This window comes from Rattus norvegicus, chromosome 20, assembly GCF_036323735.1.
Source record: "Rattus norvegicus strain BN/NHsdMcwi chromosome 20, GRCr8, whole genome shotgun sequence".
Classification (NCBI taxonomy): domain Eukaryota; kingdom Metazoa; phylum Chordata; class Mammalia; order Rodentia; family Muridae; genus Rattus; species Rattus norvegicus.
This window is the reverse complement of record NC_086038.1, coordinates 11,530,542-11,552,266: the sequence shown is the minus strand read 5'-3', so window position 1 is coordinate 11,552,266 and position 21,725 is coordinate 11,530,542. Positions and strand designations below refer to the sequence as shown.

Below are 21,725 nucleotides of genomic sequence, written 5' to 3'. Positions count from 1 at the left end.
CTGCCAAACCCATCCCCATCAAAACTCTGGTGGTTTTTTTTTTTTTCCTTCTCTGAGGATGCGTGAATGGCAACAACCACAGTCAGGCAAACATGCGAAACCCCTGTAACCACAAGGCAAAGAGCAGACTGGAGGGCTGAGCTACCTGATGAGGATGGAGTCAAGACGGGCAGCGAGATCCACGGCTCAGAGGGAAGGGCAAAGACTCAGACCCGCAGCACAGAGCAGAACCCAGAAATAGACTCGGGTGAGGGAGGCTGACTTTTCACATCTCAGAGGAGTTTCAGAGTCTCGGATCTTAGCAGGGAAAGGGGTCTTTTTAACAGTTGACATAGCCAAGTGGGGAAACGGTTTCTTAAAGAATTAAAAAATAGGTCTTCGGATCCCCTTGATTTAGATGATTGTCAGGAGTGAGATCTTTGAATTTCAGCAAAAATTTGAAAGTTTTTCTTTTCTAGAGATGCTGTGAAGAAAATGACACTGGGATGCGGCTCACACGGGTAAGCCTAGTGCTTGAGAGGCTGAGACGGGAGGGTCACAGGTTCAAAACCAGCTTCACACACACACACACACACACACACACACACACACGCATATATACATATACATATATATGTGTGTGTGTGTGTGTGTGTGTGTGTGTGTGTGTGTGTGTGTGTATATGTATATATCCCCAGACAGTAGGGTAGGAAGGAATTAAGAAGGGGAGAGAGAGAGAGAGAGAGAGAGAGAGAGAGAGAGAGACAGAGAGACAGAGAGAGACAGAGAGAGAGAGAGAGACAGAGACAGAACAAGGTAGGTCACCTCCCATCAATGACAGTGATGTCTAAAGACCGTCAAAGGTAAGGTAGAGACATACATACATACATACATACATACATACACACACACACACACACACACACACACACACACTGTACACACACTAGGGTGGGTGGCAAACAGACAAACCTCCTGATGAGACAGAAACCCCAGAATAACTTTCTCTGAAACCGCCTCAAACTGGACCTAGCAAATATGCCCATTGCTAGGCAAATAGACAAATCTGCATAGTCTGTCCACACTGGATGACAGGTCAACAACGGACTAGCTTTTTTATAAAAGGGACGCAGTGCCAAGCAAGTCCAGATGCAACTTACTATGACTCCATACCCCACCACCACACACACACACACCCACACACCCACACACACACACGCACGCATGCACGCACGCACGCACGCACGCACACACACACACACACAGGTGCGGTTCCGTGAAAAGCCACCCGTCTGTGGTGACTGCAGCCAGAGCAGTAGTGTGAGGGTGGGGCTGCCCAGGGAAACCTGGCAGAGTAGGGCTTGTGTTCTCTCGTCTTCCCTGGGACCCCAGAACGCAGGAAGATGGGAGTCAAGGCAAACGTCACTTCAAGGCCCGTGGGCCCACACAGCCCAGGCGGGATTAAGACCCTGCCCATCAGTCAGAAAGTCAAGACTGCTCAGCCTTGCTTGACTTGTGTACTAACAACGGTAGGTGGCCATAGGTGGCGACCTGTGGAAATCTAGACCCCGTGTCTCAGATCTTTGAGTATGTGAGCCCTGACAGCATCAGGAGGGGCCATAGCCTGTTCTCTCCAGAGGATTGGAAGCCCTGGGGGCTCCTAGAAGCCCAATCATTGCACCACTGTATTTCAATCCTATAGAGCTGTGAGGTAGAGGGAGATGTTCACACTGCTACCCAGCGTATGCTGGTACCCAGTAACACAGAGACTATCCCACACACACACACACACACACACACACACACACACACACACACACACACACACTTCACATCCGTCCCCATCTCCTGCAGGCCAGGGGCCCTGTACAGGTCTCCCAGACAGTGGCTCCCATGGGAAACGTGTTCAACCCTATAAGCTGAGCCACGGCAAGGTCTGGACTAAGAACATTATTTCCCTCCCATCATCCCTCCCTTGGTTCAGTTCACATTCTCCCAGCAAAAGTGCATGGCCCTGAACCAGGAGATGGCATCTCTGGGCAGGTTCTTACACATGACAGACAAAGGCAGTGTAGTGTAGGCCAAGATCTCTGACAAAGGATGTGTCACAGCTGCCTGATTCAGAACTCTCCTGGGGCCCGGCCAGGAGCCTGCCTGAACAGGACCTTCTTAGAAGGCAGAAAAACTTCACATGGGGAGAGTTCTGGCTCTGAAACAGCTCTCATCCAACATACACGCACACGCGCGCACATGCACACACATGAATGCACACATACATGCACACATGCATATGTGCTTGCACACACGCACACATGAATGCACACATACACGCACACATGCATATGTGCCTGCACACACACACACACACGCGCGCGCACACACACACACATGAATGCACACATACATGCACACATGCATATGCGCCTGCACACACATACACACACTCACACTGTGCACACACAGCATATCCGGAATGGTTTTACCTCCTTTAGAATCTACCGTGGCTTCTTCCTCCTTTTCTTCTGTCCTAGAATCTTCGGTGGCACTGCCTCCAGCCAAGGGCGGGGAAGTGACAGGAGGTGGCTGGGGGAGCCCGGGTCGTAGATATGTCTCCTGCAGGAGGAGAGTGGGACACCCGGCTCTGTTATTCAGGGGTGCAGCTATGACGTGCATGTGTGAACTATCAATTCTGCCTGGCTTTGGGGTTTGCGGCTTACGAAAAGGAAGACATTTGCCAGGCTTTTGGGGAAGATAAGAAAAACCATCACTCCGGTTGGAACACACTTCTACAGAGGTATATGCTACGGGTTTTCAACCTGTGGTTGGAGTCATAGACCTCAGGAGTCCTTCACTGCCAGAGGACCAAAGACAAAGAGCCTCCCCTGGTCTAGTCCACAGATTCCTATGGCTGGATAGCTCCAGAGGTGGCCCAAGTGAGGTCCTCTGGTGTCACCGAAGGGTGTATGGAGCAGGTATATTTTCTTTGAGACTTCTCCCTCAGCTCTAGTCTAAACACTGCCCACAGCTGACTTCTTGCTCACATGGAGGAGGCTGGTTTAACCTGAAGACCCCTCTGCCATGTGCCCAGTTTCAAAATATACTCAGCCAGGGGGACCTGGTGCCCCACATCAACATGGCCTAGATCCCTGATAACTTTATATCAGTGACTGTGCAGTCCGGGTAGATGGACCCTGGGGAGTAACCTTGGCTGAGGTAGCGCTATGGGGCCTGAACAAGGCCTCCCCCAGATACTCTTGATATGGTATGACAGGTCATCCCACAGGCATCACAGACTTGAAGTCCACGGCTTTAATTCCCCCAAAGGGAAGATTCCACATGGATCCCCAGTTTGACTTAGCCCCTCATAGTCACCTGTGACAGCAGGGCCAGGTTCCTAGTTGGAGTGAACAGGTTACAAGAAAGGATAGGTTGTAAATGCTCAAACTAGTTATTAGCAGCCTCTGATCCACAGAGGAGGCTATGCTGGCTGGCACAGCACCCACTCATAAGCATATCTGTACTCCCAACATCTGCCGTGCCCAGGGTACCCTGTGTAGAGGCAACAGTTTGCAAATCTAATCCACAGCTGTGAGGAGGACGGCTTAGGACCATCAAGGGACATAGAGGCTACTGGACCTTGAATGGGAATATAATCAGTCCGCCATGTCACTGGGTCGTGTCCCGGAATTCTGTTGGGCAACAGAATGCAGTCCAAGATGTCTGTGTCCCCTGTCCTTGGAATCTACCTGTCCCTACCCAAATGTACACATATCGAGCGGTCCCCAACACTTCTTCTGGGAATGGCAGTAGGGACCACCCCCCACCCTTGAGCCACTCAGCATCCTGTAGTCTTTCTGGTGCTGACACCCAAGGTCCGCCTTAAAGACAGACTCTGCACTGTAGATGCTGGGGTCACGGAGGGGCCCAGGAGGTTCAGTCAAACATCCTTTTCATATCTGGAGTCCTTCTGGGTTCTCTGGACTCTGGACTAGAAAGAGCATGCAAGGTGGGTGTCCAGAAACTTCCCTACAAAGACATTTGTCTTGTCCTCATGTTAGACACAAGCCAGTTATGGTCTCATAGCAGCCAACAGCAGCGACAGAAGTGCTGGGCCATCTCTGCTGAGAAAGTTCTCTTTAGAGCTTGCTCAAGGCCAATGTCAGACTGGTCCCTGCTGGACATACATACCTGCATGACAGAGGGACATCTGGGATATCATACACCTCTGTACACACTATGCACACACCGTGCCCCTCCCTGCCTGAACCAGGGAATGCCCTGGCCAACACAGCAACTCACCTGCCTGTGTAAATTGCTGCTTTCTTCGAGGCCACTTCCAAAATCTCCAGATGCCTGCAGGGTGGGAGGGCAATGAAGGAAGTTAGGACCAGAGACACAATGACAGGGCATCAACCGGACAGCAAACAAGTCTCCCGCTGGGTCAAAAATAACCAGACTCCCTTCAGGCCAGTCAGGAGGTTGTAATCAGGCCTATGCACGCCTGATTACATGACATGGTTGTTCTGTCCTTGGATGCCATCCTCAGGGGACAGGGAGGGTGGGTGAGCAGGGACCCTAAGCAGCTTCAGTCCAGGTGGACACTGAAGAAGCATGTGTGGAGTGGAAGCGTTCCCAATCATGTCCTCACCCACCACCTCCCTGGACTGGCTGCCTCCAATGCTTCCTCTTCCCAGCATCCTCCAGGAGCTCTGGGAAGGCCAGAGACCAACCCTTCCGCCCACCAAGACATCTAACTTAATATAAATCCCGAAGAAAATTACCACCTGGGCCCATAGAACCTGTAGTGACATCTCAATGTCAAGGTGGCCCAGGTGGAATGGACACCCAGACGCCGAGAGTGGGCAGCACTCTTAGGAGCAAACGTTGCCCATCCACTAGAGACTCGTATTTGGTACCAGAGAGAAGCCAAAGACATTTCTGATTTCTCTTCTGGAAAAAGTAACAGGAGGAAAGACAGACACACTCAACTGCTCACAGCCAAACACAGCCAGGTTTGCCAAGACAACTGGTGGTGTCGTAGCATGTTATCTCCACTGGGACATGGCCCCACCCTCAATCCCATCCTCTGGCAAGAGACAATTTCCTTGGATGTTTCGATATCGTGTGCGTGTGTGCATACACAGACAACAGAGGCACCCAGAGATGCGGTCCACACAGACCCCACTGTATGCACCCCACATATACAAGAGACACACAACATACAGAAAATAAACACACCAGCAACATACAAAAGACAGATACACACAGCACACTTATAAAAGATACACTACACACAGAGACAACACGCAGCGTACAGATAACAGCAGACATGCACAAAAAAACATACACGGCGCACAGACAACAAGAACGCTTGCACACCCTACAACAGACACACATAGCCAACGTATCAGGAGACACACACAGCACACAACAGACAGACATAACTCCCCCTCCCATAAATGCACACCATACAACACCAAGTACATATATATGCACTTTCCACAGGGTGACCCCCCCCCCATCCCACTGTGTCACTGGAGGGGGCGGGGGGGTTTCAGTCCCTGACATTTACAGTTCCCAGGTTTCTAAAATGGAAAGTTAAGGCAGAGGAAAGTGTCTGGAGACACCGGTTCCTGACACCCCACCGCCATGACTCACCCGGTCGTCATCATCATCTTCTTCATCCAGGCAGTGCACAGGGCTCACCCGGGGGGTTTTGCGTACTCTCAGCTCTGAGATCATTCCCTAGACAGAGGCAGAAGATCACTGACTTGAAAATGAAATGACCCTCAATGAATCGGGTGGTTGGACCCTCAACTTCCAGCTGGTAGCACTGTTTGGGAAGGTTGTGGAACCTTTAAGAGGCGGGGCCTCACTGAAGGAACTGGGGCTCTGGGAGACTGCTCTGACATTTTAAAGTCTTTTCCTACTTCCTGTTCCCTCTCTACTTCAGGACTGCAAAGTGACCAGCAGTCTCAAACCCCCACCAAGCTTACCTCCCCACCCCAACCTCCGGCACCTCACTGACTTTCTCCTCTCAAACTGCATGCAAACCTCCCTTTTGTAAGCGGTTTCTGGTCAAATAACTGGTCACAAAAACAGGGAGAGAAACTAAGACCCTGAGGCGGATGCTCACACAGAGCCTCTATGACTCACGCTGGCCCCCAGCCTAGCCTGACTTTACCAGGGAATCTCCGTTCTGTCAGCAAGACTGAAGCGCAGGCTCTCAACTGGCTTTCAAGTTGTGGCAATTTCTGGGCCAAGCTGAGGGAGGCCACGAGGATCAGAGACACTCCAGGACAAACGTGGCTCCTCACCTTATGATTGGTGTCCGGAGCGCTGGCTCTCGGGCAGGCTCCAGGATGTCAGTCTGACGGCACCATGAAAGCTTCCCAACAGGTTATGCTGGAGTTCGTGCATACTTTCCCTGTGCTTGCATTTTTTTTTTTATGTTGATACTCACTAATTTCAGTTCACTAAGTAGAGAGGGCACTTCCTCCATCCCAAAAGGACAATCAGAGAGGCCTGAGTGGAGCTGCACAGTCTGAGGGAGATGTCTCCTCCCTCTGGCTTTCCAGCCAGCTTATGTGGACAATATGATATAGACAGTAAGGGAAGATAGGCAGTCCTAAGGAAACTGAAATCTGAATCCCATACCAATTTTCACACATCGAAAAATAACTTTTGGACCATTCCAGCCATTTGAAAGATGTAGTCATCGTTTTAGCTTAGAAACCTTTGCTATAGGTAGCAGACAATGGTTGCCATGCTTGTGGACAGGGCTGGCCCATGCTTGTGGGCTATGTATACCCCATATTCCACAACTCTTCCCAGGATTGAGGACAGCAAAGTCTGTATGTGTGTGTGTGTGTGTGTGTGCGTGCGCGCGCGCACTCCCGCATGTATGCATGTGTGCCTGCATGACTACCACACATATGACACTTACATGTACACACCTAATTGCACATGCCTTAGATATACAGTGTGGGTTACTTATGGTAAGTGAAGAAGCTAGATGACTATGGACCCAAGTAAGGGAGAGGGAGGTGGACGGTGGACTTCAGGAGAGCCCTGCACCCCACAACCACTCTGGTCTGGTCATTTCCAGCCAGAGCAAGGCCTTCACTGGCCATAAGCAAGCATGTACATGAGGGGTAATTTCACCACAGCCAAGTGCATACTTAAGAATCACACATGCAGACACACCTGCAGCCAACGGGCAAGCCAGGTGCATACTTGGGAGTCACACCTGTAGCCACCCAGCAGGCCAGGCACATACACATATACCTAGGAGTCACACCTGCAGCCACCCAGTAGGCCAGGTGCACACCTGAGAGTCACACCTGCAGCCACCCAGCAGGCCAGGTGCACACCTGAGAGTCACACCTGCAGCCACCCAGCAGGCCAGGTGCATATCTGAGAGTCACACCTGCAGCCACCCAGCAGGCCCACACTGAAGGTGGTTTGGCTTCGAGTCCTTAGATAGCTACCAACCAGAAGTTAGCAAGTTATCTCAGAAGCAGTACAGTGTTGTGACAGGCCACATTCTCCCCACCTAACTGTGGTATTTTCCAGAAGATCCATGACAAGAATTACCAGCAGGCAAACGATGATCCAGCCCCCACCAGCTAAGCTAGACGCCCGTTATCCACAGCTCTGTCCCTGTAACCCCACACTGACCCATGCCTATATCCATTTCCCTGAGGTGGTAGGTAGCCGCACTAGTTCTCCAGAGACTCAGGTGCAGCCCAAGGACCAATGCTAGACTAGGCACAGCATTTGGTGACATCTAGTGTCCCCTAAGGGAGAGAACTATTAGAGGACCGCTCTCACATACACAGGGGAACACAGACATCATCAGTATCTACTGAGCAATCCCCAGGCATGTGGGAGGGTGGTGGCAATGAAACTCAACAGCGGTAGCAGACTGAGAACTTGTTCTCAGTGACAGATGAGATGGAATACGGGGATCGTCACCTCCCAGGTGCTGCCCTCAGTATCTGGGGTACACAGGTAGCATAGAGACCTGACACTAGTGTCCCTAGCTTAAATCAAACTAGTGAAACTGTACAGGTCCCTCTGTTTGCTCTCTACCCTCAGCTGCCCACCTCCCCGCCCCCCAAGGTCACCACAGTTCAGTGTTCCCAGCACCTGAGAGTGTGGAGAGCAGAAGAATCTCTACAAACCCCTCAGGCCAACGGACCCCATCTCAGGAAATGCAGGCCCTGGGAGAGGAGTCTCTGGGGAGGAGCAGCAGAACGTCCTGGTCTGTGTCAACCCCGTGGGCCTCAGTGGGACACAGAAACAAGGCTTGACCCTTCAGGACCAACACTGTGACAGTGGGGACTCTGTGACCTCTGTCCCCTATGCTATGGTGATCTGAGGTGCAGGAGGCCTCTAGGTTGGGAAAAACAGAACAGGTATTTGTACCCCGCAAAAGATTAGAAGGACAGTATTGGACCGGCAGATTTAGAATAAACTGGTTGTATCTAGTCCAAGGGGATTCTGGGAGATCCAGTCAGCACCAGGAAAGCAGAAGGAACATACGGTGTTCTCTCTCTCTCTCTCTCTCTCTCTCTCTCTCTCTCTCTCTCTCTCTGTGTGTGTGTGTCTGTGTCTGTGTGTGTGTGTGTGTGTGTGTGTGAGAGAGAGAGAGAGAGAGAGAGAGAGAGAGAGAGAAAGAGAGAGAGAGAGAGTTAGTAGCAACCATGTCCAGTCAGGCCGAGGCCCAGTGCACAGAGAACAAGGATTTACAGGTAGGGAGATGCATATTTCTTGCCAGGCAGCTTCTGGTCAACAGAGCATCTGGGAACAGAGTGGACATCCCAAGAAGTCCACTCAGAGTTGCCGCAGCAGGTACCATGGTGATCGTTAAGAGCAGCCAGGGTCAGAAGGACTTGGGTTTAAATACTAGAAAACTGCTCCCTGGGGCTATGCTGGTGCCAGGAGAATCTCGGACGGTCTTGGCCAACGGGCCCATGGCATTCCACACAGACGGGCTCAGTGCCGTGGGCAGCGAGTGCCACGCTCTGCCAAGGCTTTTGGGTGCCTGCATCTGGAAGAGGCCTAAAGAAAAGACTTGGGTCTGCGCTGAGTCCTGCCCTTGTGACTTTTCCACCCCCGCCTGGAGTCCTCCCAACCTGAAATGGGGGAGACGTCAGAAGGCCTAAGACCCACCACAAATATTTAATGGACTTGGACCCAAGAGTTATGCAATCTGGACCTTGGAAACTGGGAGGACTGTCAACATTTACAGATGAGTGCCACATGAGGCTCTCCCTGCCACACTGACCAATGGTGCTTTAATTGTGAGTGTTAGCATTCTGTCTAAGCTCCACCCCCACAGTTACCTGGCAACACTAAGGGGCTGCCTGACACTAAGGGGCTGCCTGCCCCCTCCTCACTCTCTTGTTCTCTCCGTTCTTGCTCTCTTGCCCCTTTGTCCCTTCTGTCCCCGTTTCCCCTACCCCCTTCTCTCCACGTGCTCATGGCCGGTCTCCTCTTCTACTCTTTTTCTACTCTCTCTCGTCCCTCTGCCTTGTCTTGTCCTTTCTATAAACCTCTCCAATTGGAACCGTGTTGGCCTAGTATGGCTTGCCTAGATGCAAGCCAAGATTTCTACCCCTACAGTGGGGAAGTGACTAAAACTGGCCAGTATCAGGAGGAGGTGCACACACTGTCTGGCCTCACCTGGACCTGCTAGAGCAGGAGCAGTGTACCAGCCAGCAGAGGTCAGGGACTGAAGGCACAATGTGGGGCTATCGGCTAGTATTGTCTCATATACTGTATCTGGGTCTTCTGTGGCCTTAACGGTGGCCTCTCTGCCCCACCCCTCTTCCTTCAGCCTCATACTCATCAGGGCTTTTTCCTCCCTTTCTTTTTCAACCTTGCATGGCTAGTTGCTGCTGCCCTGTGACCCATGCTGCAGACCATGCCACCTGCTCTGTTTGCTGATGCCTCACAGTTCTGGTGACTCAGGACACTGCCTTCATATTCATTCTCCCACACGGCTTTGTGAGCCTCTGGCTTTAGGTCTTCTTCCCTCCTATGACCAGGTCCCAACAGGTGACTTCATCAAAGATAGCCTCCTTTGGTCTCTTCACACGGCAAGGAAGGAAACTGTGTATGTGCTGTAGCAATGTGCCCACTGCAGGCTTCTCCCACTCCAGATGAATGAAAGCGATGTCTGTAGAGCTTTACAAGAGGAAACTCTGAGAGGACCTGATGGGAAAGACTGCTGAATAGCAGCCTGAGAGATGAGCTGAAAGGAGACCTAGGAGTTCTCCATTGTCCCTTGATCAGGGACCGAACGGCTAGGGTCAGATTTTGATCTCTGCGGCCTGCTCCTTCCCTCACACTGGCAGATCTGATACCATGAATTTGATGGCTGGGGTGACCTCATGGCCCTAGCACACACATCATTTACTTTTCTGGCAGTGTAGAGGGGAGAGCAGGGGCGGGGTCAAGACAGGGTTTCTTTTCATAGGCTTGGCTGTCCTTGAACTCAGAGATCTGCCTGTGTGGCTGTTGGAATACGTTTGGCCCAGGGAGTGGCACTACTAGGAGGTGTGGCTTGCTGGAGGAAGTGTGTCCCAGTGGGGATGGGCTTTGAGACCTTCCTCCTAGCTGCCTGGAAGACAGTCTCCTTCCTGCTGCCTCTGGATTAAGATATAGAACACTCAGCTCTTTCTAGATCACTATGTCTGCCTGGAGGCTGCCATGCTTCCCACCATGATGATAACGTTCTGAACTTCTGAAACTGTAAGCCAACCCCAATTAAATGTAGCCCTTTCTAAGAGTTGCCATGGTCACGGTGTCTCTTCACAGCAATGGAAACCAAACTCTAACTAAGACAGCCTATCTCTACCTCCTGAGTGCTGGGATTGAAGGTGTGTTCTGCCACCACCAGCCGTTCATTTACTTTCATAGTAGAGCCACTGCTGCACCCTGAGGAAAATTCATAGCCTCAAGAGCCTCTTTTTTTTTTTTTTTTTTTTTTTTTTTGACGTGAAAAGGTTTTTTTAGATGAAGGAAATGCAAGTTGACCATGAGATGCTCACAGCTGAATGAGCAACACGGGGAAGCTGGACTTAGCAGGGTCTTTGGAGTCACAGATACCAGAGATCAAGGGGTGCTAGCATTGAAAGAGAACCACAAAGGAAATCTTAAGCCAAGAAGATGGGGGAGTTCATAAGACAAACAGGGCGGGGCTGGACTCAATGGGGGGTATTGGCCCAGCATGTGTGAGTCTCTAGGTTTAAACCACCCTAGCACCCCACACAGAAGTAGGGGCACCTCTGGCAGGGAAATAAAGCCAAGAGGAATTCTAACTACAGGACACGTAAGATAACAAACAGCACTGTACTGAAGCACAGTCTCGTTGGAAATCATGCTTTAAGGATACTGACAGCACAGACTAATGCTCATGACCAAACTCAAAAGGACGGGTGAGATGACAAGTGACAATACTCTGCGAGGACTCTCACCCAACAAGGACCAGTCCTGGGAGGCTGGAGGCACAGCCAGGCTCTCCCTGGCAGTGTGTGGATGCAGGTGGGACAGAGCATTCTCAGTCAAGATGACTCAGAGGAAGTCAATTCTCTATCCAACTGGCTCTCAGCTCTCTGGCTCTCCGGTTCCCTGACTTCCCCGACTCCCAAAAGCTCTGGGATAGCTTCTGTCAAGTCGTGAATCACAGGGCACAGTGACTCTTCCCCAGAGAGCTAAGCATGAAATCTCCAAGCATCTTGTGCTAAACTCAACCATCTTTTATTCCTCCTCCAGCACATATCCCTCTCTCCAGTTGGCATCTGATTAAATCTGTGCAAAAGATCCTGAGACCTGGCCCCTAGGAGCAGTCAGGGTCAGACTGCTGAGGTCAGCTTGGGAGGAGCCTACGATCTTAATAGAACCAGCATGGTCCTGAATGTGCTCAGCCTTCCTCCTTCTAAAGGTTTTTCATATCAAAGGTTGTGAGTGTTTTCTCCAGACTCGCATTAACCAAAGAAACACATTAAATGCCCCAGTGCTATTGTGGTTTATAAGTGAAAAAGAAAAATGGTAGGCTGGGAAATAATATGTGTATATACACAGCCAGGGATAAGTGTCTTTCAAATATAAAGAGTATGTATAAACCAATAAGAAGTGGCTGGACTCCCACAGCCAAAAAAAAAAAAAAAAAAAAATCAAAGCAACAACAACAAACTGCTAAGGAGATTTAAGGCACGGGGTAGGGGGAGTGTATTCACAAGCACACCAAGAAACACATGGGGGTGGAGGTAGTATCCCTCTATCAGCACCCACTGGGTGTGAGGCTCTGCCCTCCGAGGTCTCAGGCTCACTGTTCCTCACCCAGCTCTGCTGCTGAAGCAGGAGACACACAGAGCCTGTGGCGCCTGCCATCCCCTTGGGAAATGACGGGGACAGTGTGGCGCAAATGTCCCACTCTGGAAATGATGACGCTCCTTTCTGGTAATCGTGTTTGAAGATCAGAAGGAAAACACAAAGGGGCCCAGTTTGATGACAAAGTCCTGATAGCTCTCGAACCCCGTGGGTTAAAAGTTCCTGCCAAAGGGCAGAAGGTCAGCTTTGAGAGCTGTGGATCTAGGACTTAACACAACTCACAACAGGAGGTCCTTGTCTGGGTCATAAATAAGTGTCTGTGCCCTGGGGACATGTCCTCCCTCACACACACACACAGGGACCCCTGTCTGGGTTGGGCAGGGGCGTCCCAGCTGCCGACGGCTGGTGGGTTGAATTCAGGAGCCATGAGTCAGTGCCAGCCTAGGGTCCCCACGCACTTGTTCCCAGGAGGCTGGGATCCCAGCTGGGATCTCCAGGAGCAGTGCCCTCCAACTAGAACTGAAGGCCTAGGAGTGAGGGACTTTCCTGTGGAACATGGGGGAGTGCCACGTGACTGTCACAAAGTCTTCATTAAGTAACAGGCAGCCACGGCTGACCTAAGCAGGGCGGTTGTGTGAAGTCCCTGTCCCCATGGCCAGCAGGGTGCTCCCTCATCAGTGTTTGCAGCCGAAGACCCTACTCTGGCTAGCTTTAAGTGAGGAAGTTTTCTTATCGTTGTTTTGGAACAGGATAATCCAAATGAACCTGGAACTCTAGCTCTTTCTCCCTGCCCAGACGTACATCTCCAGGCTTGTCTTGCTAACTTTTTCTCAGGGTGCCTGAGTGCCTATCTTTCAGAAGGAATAGCTGAGCCCTGACTAAACCCCACACCCTCTTAGTCTTAAGTTCAGTGCCTCCAACTTCCCACAGGCCCCAGCTCACGCCTGAGAAGGTAGTCTGGATCAACTCCAGATGGAACACTGGGTAGAAGTAGCCTCCAGTAGCTATCTTCCAGAGCAGGGTCTCAGAGAACTCACACAAGCCCACCATGATGCTTCAAGTCATCAAACAACAAAAGTTGGGGAGCAGATCACACTGAAGGTGTCAACATCAACTGGGAGAACCTGCTTTCTCTCGTCCCCAAGGCCCCCTCCACCCCCTGGATCAGCACACAGTAGGGCAGCACAGGTTACCTGGAACTTGTCAGGGTCCGCTGCTCCAGCCTGACCCACAAAGAGGCCAGCGCCACGCTCTAGCTCCAGACCGTGTGGGGACCGAGCGAACGGCACTCTCTGGAACTCTTCACAGTCTACGTAGAGAGCCACGGAGCTTCCATCCACGCTGAGCGCGAAGTGTGTCCACTGGCCAACAAACGCAGGTAGGCGGAAGCTGGCTCCCGTCTGGGTCTGGCTGGCCCCGGGCTCCGTGTAGAGCAATGAGATGTTCTGTTGTCCATCTCGGACCTCTGAGAGCTTCACGCCTAGCGAGACCACCACCTGGGCGGCATCTGTGATAGCAAACAGCACCCCTGCGGCCTCTGTGGTTGGCCGGACTTCGAACAGCAGCGAAAAGTCCCGGAAGAAGAGTTTAGGGAAGTGATACTGGGCCATCTGACTACTTTTGGAGTATGGTCCAAAGACGTAGGCCAGCCCGACATGAGGGTCTTCGACTTGGGAGATCTTCTGGGGTAGGGGGTCTCCGAGGAGCTGCAGGAGCCCCACATCTTCAGCAACATTCTCTGCAAAGAGAAAGACATCCAGTGAGGTGGCTGCACTGGACACCAGAACCCAGCGGCATCCTGGGAGACATGGGCCATGGAATCACCCCCATGGGCTCGCAGGCCGAAGCAATCTCAAGACGGGTGTGAGGAACTGGGGTAGGGAGTCTCCCACCTTCCAGACCCGGATTCCATAGGAAAAGCACAGATGAGGAGGAAGACCTCTCTCTACTACCAAGAGAGGGAAGGTAGCACACGGTACTCCTCTGCCTGAAGTTCAACCCGCTCTGGGAGCCAGCTAGGCAGTATAAATCGAACCTGGGAGACTCAAATAGCCAGGCTCCGGGTTAGCTTTCTCTGGTTTCATTCAATCATTACGGTTTCTATGTTCCTACAAACCCTCACTCTAGCCCTCCACAAGCCTACTGATGCGTCAGGTGGGACATGTTACAGAGAGGCAGGACAGCTCTTTCTTGGCCATTTCTGCTCCCAGGAGTCTGCCACAGGCTAGGGCACAGAAGAGCCACATGAAGGCTTGTGGCAACCACCCTGTATAGACTCTCCCAGATTCACAGCTCTTCTGATGTGCTCCAGTGACCTGATCCAAGTACTCACGTCAGTCCTCCCACCATCTTGAGTTGGACACAGCTGTGCAAGCCCGTCCTGTCCTAAGGCAGGACACTCAGGTGGCGTTGGCATCACAAAGCCCAGGAAGGGGCGCTTGGGCAGAGGGAAATGTTCACCCTCAAAAGCTCTTCTGCGAAGGGGCTGCTGGAGGCAGGCATGCTGGAGAGTGTGCGTGTGTGCAAGAACACCGTGCCTCAGGTCAGGCTCCCACTGTGGGGCTAGGCTGGCCAGGGGCTAACGATTAGGAGGTGGGAAATGCCAAACCTTCAACTTCATGGGACAAGCCAAGGCAACGAGCCCCTTGAAACCAAAAGTCAAGAGCTGCCATCGAGCGCATCTCTCAGGGGACAAAGAACAGCTCTGTCCACACAGACAGCCCAAACTGCTGCGAGGGTCTTCAAAAAGCCTCACCCTGTCCCATGCTCCCTAAGCCCTGCATGCTGACCAGACATGGCGTTTCCGGGTGCAGAATGAACCCGGCTCAGTGAGGACATGGTTTGCAAGGACTGCGTGTCTGCAACTTTCTAGCAGAGAACAGAGAAGACTAGCAGGCCATCCCTGGGCAATCTGTGATCCAACACAATCACAACTGTTACAATGTTCCCTTCTCACAGGAAATGCTAGCACACAGCGGGCACTGAAGTTTAGAAAAGCCAAATGAAGCATGCTGCCCAAATGCTGGAGATGTGGCCACTCTGCTCCTCCTGGATAGCAAAACTCCCTGTTTCTCCCATTAGCATAGCACACGGGACTCTGCAGCAGCTGGCTTCCTCAGCTGGAAGGCACCCGAGTGTTACATGATGAACCCTGGGTCCTGCAGTGAGCTCTTCCCAAGTTCCTCCATTTCCTTTCCATGAAATTCTTTTTTGGCTCCGTCAAGAGAACTGCCAAATGCCAGGGCCATAAGATCACTGGCTCTGTTCTCTGGTTACAGCAATGGTGTGTGGGGGGAGGGCATGGACGCCTAAGCCAGGAAACTCTTTCCCTTGTAAGCAGCAAGGCCTGTGCCATGCTCTAAGAGCTCAGAGGGCTGCTGCAGGAGGCTGGTCCCTGTGCAAGCTAAGGCCTGTCTGGTTGCTCACCTGAACTCAGATCCAGGAATGGGTGTCCTATGTGGTTGAAGTCCACCTTCCCTAAAGTGAGCAGGTATAGTTCTGAAAGTCTGTAATCTAACACACACACCCTTTAGCTCCATGTAGAACCAACCACAGTCAGCATCCCCCCACCCCCCCAAAAGCACAGGAAGGCTTGGCTCTGGAGGGAGCAGCAGCAAGAATGTCTGATGCTCCCAACTGACTGAACCAGGCTCCCGACGGTACAAGGGCCCCTGACAGACTCCCTCCCTGGACTCCAGCAGACCCATTCTCTTCACAGGCAACCTCACCAAGTAGGACCTGGTTTGAGAACATTGAGGGCAGACGGTGCAGCCATTTGACAAGGGCTAGCCTTCAGTGAGGGCTCAGCAATGGCAAACATCATGAGAAAAATGAAACTTAACAGGGACCCTAACAGCCCCAAGGCAAGAGGGCACACTCTCTCACTGAATACCTCTAAGCAGGAGACAGCCCGTCTTTCAGCAAGGCTCTTGGGCAATCCTGGTGTCTGCCTACCCTGGAGAAAGGCCTCCAACTAGGTCAGTATCTACTGGGCAGCTCAGGGACTTCACTCTGTATGAGTGGTGCTTCTGATATCCAGGGTGCCACAGCTTGCCAACTGGCTCTCCCAGGGATGAGGTCTGGGGACTGTGCATCCATCCCTGGCCTGGCCACTGGCTTTCCCCTCACACTCTTGGGACTGTTGTGTGCAAAGCTCAGGCTGTGATAGCAGGTCCTTGCTCTCTCCGGCCTCCAAATCCTGTGGAACTCAGGCCATGGCAGCCTTGCCCCACAGAGCGTAAGTCTGAGTTCTGCCAACGTGCATCTGGTGCTCCCAGACCCCAGGTAGGTGTACTATCTATGATCTCCCAGAACAACTCCTGTGGAACCTTCTAGAGAAACTGGTGTTTAAACCAAACATTTCCCTTGAGTCAAAAGGAATTATGGCAGTCTCTCCCTGCTTCCAATTTCTGGGGTCTATTCAGATACAAACATACGCCACAGCTGTTTGGAGACATGGGAACACCTTCTGTGCTGGACCCATCCCGGGTACCCAATGGTACATCGGGTACGTAGCTGCAGAATCCAGGGGACATGTCCAAGCAGCACTAAGACGGTCTAAACTGCCGTGGAAATGGCTCAAGAGCTATTTGAACTAAGCAGTCAGTGTGGAGGATTTTATCACATCCGCCTAGGCCTGGCTCCACTGAGCTACAGGAGATGAGCCACGCCAGACTCATGGCGGAATGAGGCCTTGGAGGGTAGTTTTGTGGAGCCTTGAATGGAACCATTTTAAGAGATATCCAGAGTCAGAGACCTCATGGAACTGAGAAACTATAACCAATCCAGAACTGAGAAAAGGAAAAACAAACAAAAAATAAAAAGAACAACAATTTAAAAACAAAACAAAAAAACAAAAAACAAAAAACAAAAAACAAAAAAAAAAAAAAACCAACGACAAAAACTATGATCACTAAAAACCGTAAAAAAAGATAGCACAGTTTGAGTTCCGGTAAACCAGCAATCTGAACGTCTCTGGTGGAAGGCAGACTTGAGTTAGGTCAGAAGCAAAGAGCAGAGGGATGCACAACAGCCCAGCAAAGAAAAGAATCTGGCAAAAACTGCCCAGAAAGGCTGAGGGGGATGTTAGCAGCCAACAAGTACAAAACGAGCATTGCGACCATACCAGGCATGAACAGTTTCAAGTCGAACAGAGTTCAAATCAAAGCCCTCACCCTTTGATCATTGTCTGAGGGCTGCTCAGCTGGGTACATATGTATCTAGGAAAGGTGCCCTAGGCACAAACAGCAAAGCAGGTGTTTCTTAAGGACGCCCCCCTAAGCACTTTTTCTGTTCAACTTGAAAGAGACAACCTCAGGGTGATGGCGGGTCCTTCCTGAGCCTCAAAGGTGTCGGGTTCCCTAACGTTACTTTGTAACCCAGTAGCAATTAGAGCGTGCACAAGCCCAGAGTGGGCAGATGCCTGATCTCCATGGAACAAAACATTCCCCACCTTGCCTGAGAGACTAAAACTGACTTGAGCAAGTGAAGAGTCGGTTGACACGCTACCCGACACCCTATGATATCCCAAATCCCGCACAGTCAAGCATTATCTAAAAGTGGCCCTGGGGGGTATTTTCTGACCTGGTCCTCCTGAGGAGATGCTTAGATGTGATCCTGTTTTGAAGAGGAAGGTCCTGGATCTTGAGGATGGTGTTAGGGCTATCTCGGGGGTCCAGATCAGGACCTACTTAAGGTGCTGGACCAGTGTTTAGTATATGCAGGCAGAAAACCAATGCACCAGAGGGTAAGCAGGCCATTAAAGCAAGAAACGGAAACACCTTAAAAGTGTAGTGGGCAGAGTTATCCCAGGGTGTTAAAGAAAATGCCAGAAGCATGAAGCCACAGGAAAGAAAGGCAGGGCAGCTCTCTGGGGGACACAGGAAATATGTTAAAGGAGTTTTCACATACAGATTGAGGCCATTCATGGAAAGTGAGAATCGATTTCCCTGTTCTTGTGTATACGCAAGTGCACAGACCTCAGTGGACAGAAAAATGGTCCCCAAAGATGTCTGTTACAATGAACGCTATTTCACCCTACAGTGGGTTTACGTATCTTGAGACGTGAATGAGCCAGATTTATTCACACATTCGTGAATGCTGTTTTCCCAGTCTAGAGGCTCCTGCTCAGATAGGGAGGCTGAGTTCTGGGCCAGAGATGACAACTCCAGGTGCTCCTTGCCTTTTGGTACCCGGTTTGCCACTGATACATAATCTGCACTAATGCTGTCTTAAGATTTGACTTTTGGGGAGGAAAATGTTTCAAAGTGAGTTCCTGGAGGACTCTGAAAAGACGGCAGGGCAGAGGGAACCAGGAATGGCATCTTTGGAACAGACAAGGATGCTGCTATGGCTATCAAATATGTAATGTTATGGACTGGGCATCTATGTAGGGCCTGCACCCTGCTCCCTTCCCTGATACCTGTAAAGGAACCGAGAGCCTACAGGCTATGAAACCTTCCTCAGAGAGCTAGATAGGGACCCCTGCCCTCCCCACTCTTGCCTAGTGGACCTGATTCCCCTCAGAGTCCATCTCATACTGGTGTTTTTAGGCCTGTCTGTCCATAGCATTAATAACTCTTCTAGTGGACTCCTTACCCCTAACAATCGGTGTCAGTGCTCCCTTGAGCCCTTCACACCAGAACAAGTCCTCCACTGTGAAATCTCAGGACAGGCAGGGATTGGAAGTCACGTGACCACACGGAAGAGTCAAAGGTCCTTCTAAAGGAAGTGGCACAGCCTGTCATTAAAGCCTGGCTGCTGCAAGATCACCTGGCTACACCACATTTTTGTTTGCTACACAATTTAAATGTATCCAAAGGATTGGGACATTGTTTTTGTTTTTGGATTCAGGCGTATAAACATGTAATCAAGGAGCTGGGCTTAGTGGGGTGAGCCTTTAATCCTAGCACTTGGGAGGCAGAGGGGCAGAGGGGCAGAGGGGCAGAGGGGCAGAGGGGCAGAGGCAGAGATGCAGAGGCAGAGACGCAGAGGCAGAAGTAGATCTCTGTGAGTTCTTGGCCAGCCTGACCTACAAAGTGAGTTCCAGGGCAGACAGGGCTGTTACAAAAAGAAACCCTGAAGGGTTGGGGATTTAGCTTAGTGGTAGAGCGCTTGCCTAGGAAGCACAAGGCCCTGGGTTCAGTCCCCAGCTCCGAAAAAAAGAAAAAAAGGAAAAAAAAAAAAAAAAAGAAACCCTGAGCTTGTGGCCAGCCTGGTCTACAAAGTGAGTTCCAGGGCAGACAGAGCTATTACAAAAAGAAACACTGTTTTGAAAAACAAGAGAGAGTTGCCAAGGAATCTCAAGGAGGGGTAGAGACAGGGATACAAGGGAGTAGGGGGTTTGAATTACCACTGAAGTTAAGCTAGTGTGTATCTAAGTTAGAAGTAATCTAGTATACATGGTAAACACACACACACACACACACACACACACACACAAAACACACCCCAAAATATACATAAAATTGCATATGCATAAAAAGATGTAAAATATACATAAAAATTAAAAATGAACTTAAACATTTCATTACAAAATCAACTAAAGGGGTAAGAGAGAGATGGCTCAGTAGTTAAGAACACTTGATCTTTGTAGAGGACCTGGGTTTGGTTCCCAGTACCCATAAGGCAGCTCACAACTACCGTTCCAGGGGACCCTGAGCCCTCTTCTGGCCTTTGCAGGCTCCAGACATGCATACGGTGCACACACATACATATAAGTGAAACATGTACACTCACACACGTAAAATGAAAACAAATCATCTCAACAGAGAGTAAAGTCTGAACTGGGGAACAGAGGACTTGGATGCAAACTGTATCAACAGCAGAGACAGAAGTCCTCAGAGCAGCAACTACAATAAATGTAAATGAGTTAAATGTCAACCTAAAGACAAGAGATTGGGGCTCAGCAAGTAAAGGAGTCTGCTTGTGATTCCAGGAAAGAACTGATACCTCTACGTTGCCCTCCAGTTTCTACATGTGGTCCAGGTTATAGTCGCAAGTACGCATTGCATACACACACACACACACACACACACACACACACACACACACACACTTAAAAATTTAGAGACTGATGAAGAAACTATAATCACATGCTTTCTAAATGAAACGTTTTCTATCCAAACAGGCTGAAATGGAAAAAAGGACAACCTGTGCAGAGAGGATGCTGGGTAGCTATATAGACAGAGCAGATTTTAAACCCATGTTACAAGAGGTATGGGGACAGAAAGGAATCGGTACAGGAGGGAGCTGTGACAGAAAGAAACCAGCAACATACACGAAGCAAAGTGACAAAACAAGGGAGAGACAGAAAGTTCCATGATACCAGTGGGGGACTCCAGCACCCTCTCCCTGAAGGGCAGACTAAAGATGAGAAAGGACTCCCCGGATCTGTAGGCAAGCATAGAAGTGCCAGCCATAGCGGCCTCCGAGCTCCTCTCGGATATAAGATGCAACATTTCCAAGATAGACACACGTCAGTCAGGCCACAGAAGAACCTCAACAGACATGACAAATACTCCCCAGCCACTTTGGGACCAAGTCAGACATTAAAAAACAAATAAAACTGGAATATTTACAGATTTGTGGAAATTACACTTCACGGTCCTAAACAACCAGTAAATACAAAACTCAAGACAGAAACGAGAAAATAAACATTTAGAAACAGTGAAAAAAAAATCAAGTATATTGCCAAAAAAACTGGTGGGGCAGTTAAAAAAAAAATCTTTGAGAGGGGAAATCTATAGCTATAAATACTTCATTATCAGTCAAGTGGTCTCAAATGAATAACCCATATTATGTGCAGAATTAGGAAAAAAGTGGGGGTCAGGGGTCACAGAGCAAACAGGAGGAGAAAAGTAAGGAAGAAAAACAAAAGCCGATAATGCAAAGAACGGAAAAACACAAGGGGGAAAAAAAAAATCAATGGAAGCAAAGTCAATTCTTTGGAAAGATAAACATAACTGATGAACCTTGTAAAGCCGACCAAGACCAAAACATGGGGGAGACTCATGACCGAGGTCAGGAGAGCAGGGCTGTCACTGAATACAGGAACGGAACGGGCTGTGACAGAGCCTGAGGAAAGCAAAGGAAGGGGCCAATTTCTGGACATAGGAAAGCTACAGAGGAAACCGGACGTTTGGACGGACCCACAGCTAGAGAGGAGACGGGACGAGTAGTAGAAAACGAAACAAGCAAACAAAAAGCCCTGCCTTTGAGAACTCTGTAGAAACATTTAAAGAAATTACGTTGATTCTTCTCAAATGTATCCCAAAATACTGAGAAAAGAAAATGTTTTATCTCATTCTATAAAACCAGTACTATGAAAATCCATATAAGATATATATAAATATATATATATATAATATATAAATATAAATAAACATATATATAAAGTTGGGGGA

At 50.1% G+C, this 21,725-nt stretch overlaps 1 protein-coding gene across 1 annotated transcript in view; it reads right to left on the bottom strand.

Moving 5' to 3' along the window:
- The window catches only part of Col18a1 (collagen type XVIII alpha 1 chain), a 108,467-nt gene that overhangs the window by 29,845 nt on the left and 56,897 nt on the right, over positions 1-21,725 (bottom strand). The window contains exons 3-6 of the mRNA NM_053489.2: positions 13,515-14,059; positions 5,638-5,724; positions 4,279-4,332; positions 2,463-2,592 (exon numbers count right to left, since the gene is read on the bottom strand). Of these exons, the coding sequence (NP_445941.2) occupies positions 2,463-2,592; positions 4,279-4,332; positions 5,638-5,724; positions 13,515-14,059 (816 nt within the window). The remainder of the gene's footprint in view (positions 1-2,462; positions 2,593-4,278; positions 4,333-5,637; positions 5,725-13,514; positions 14,060-21,725) is intronic.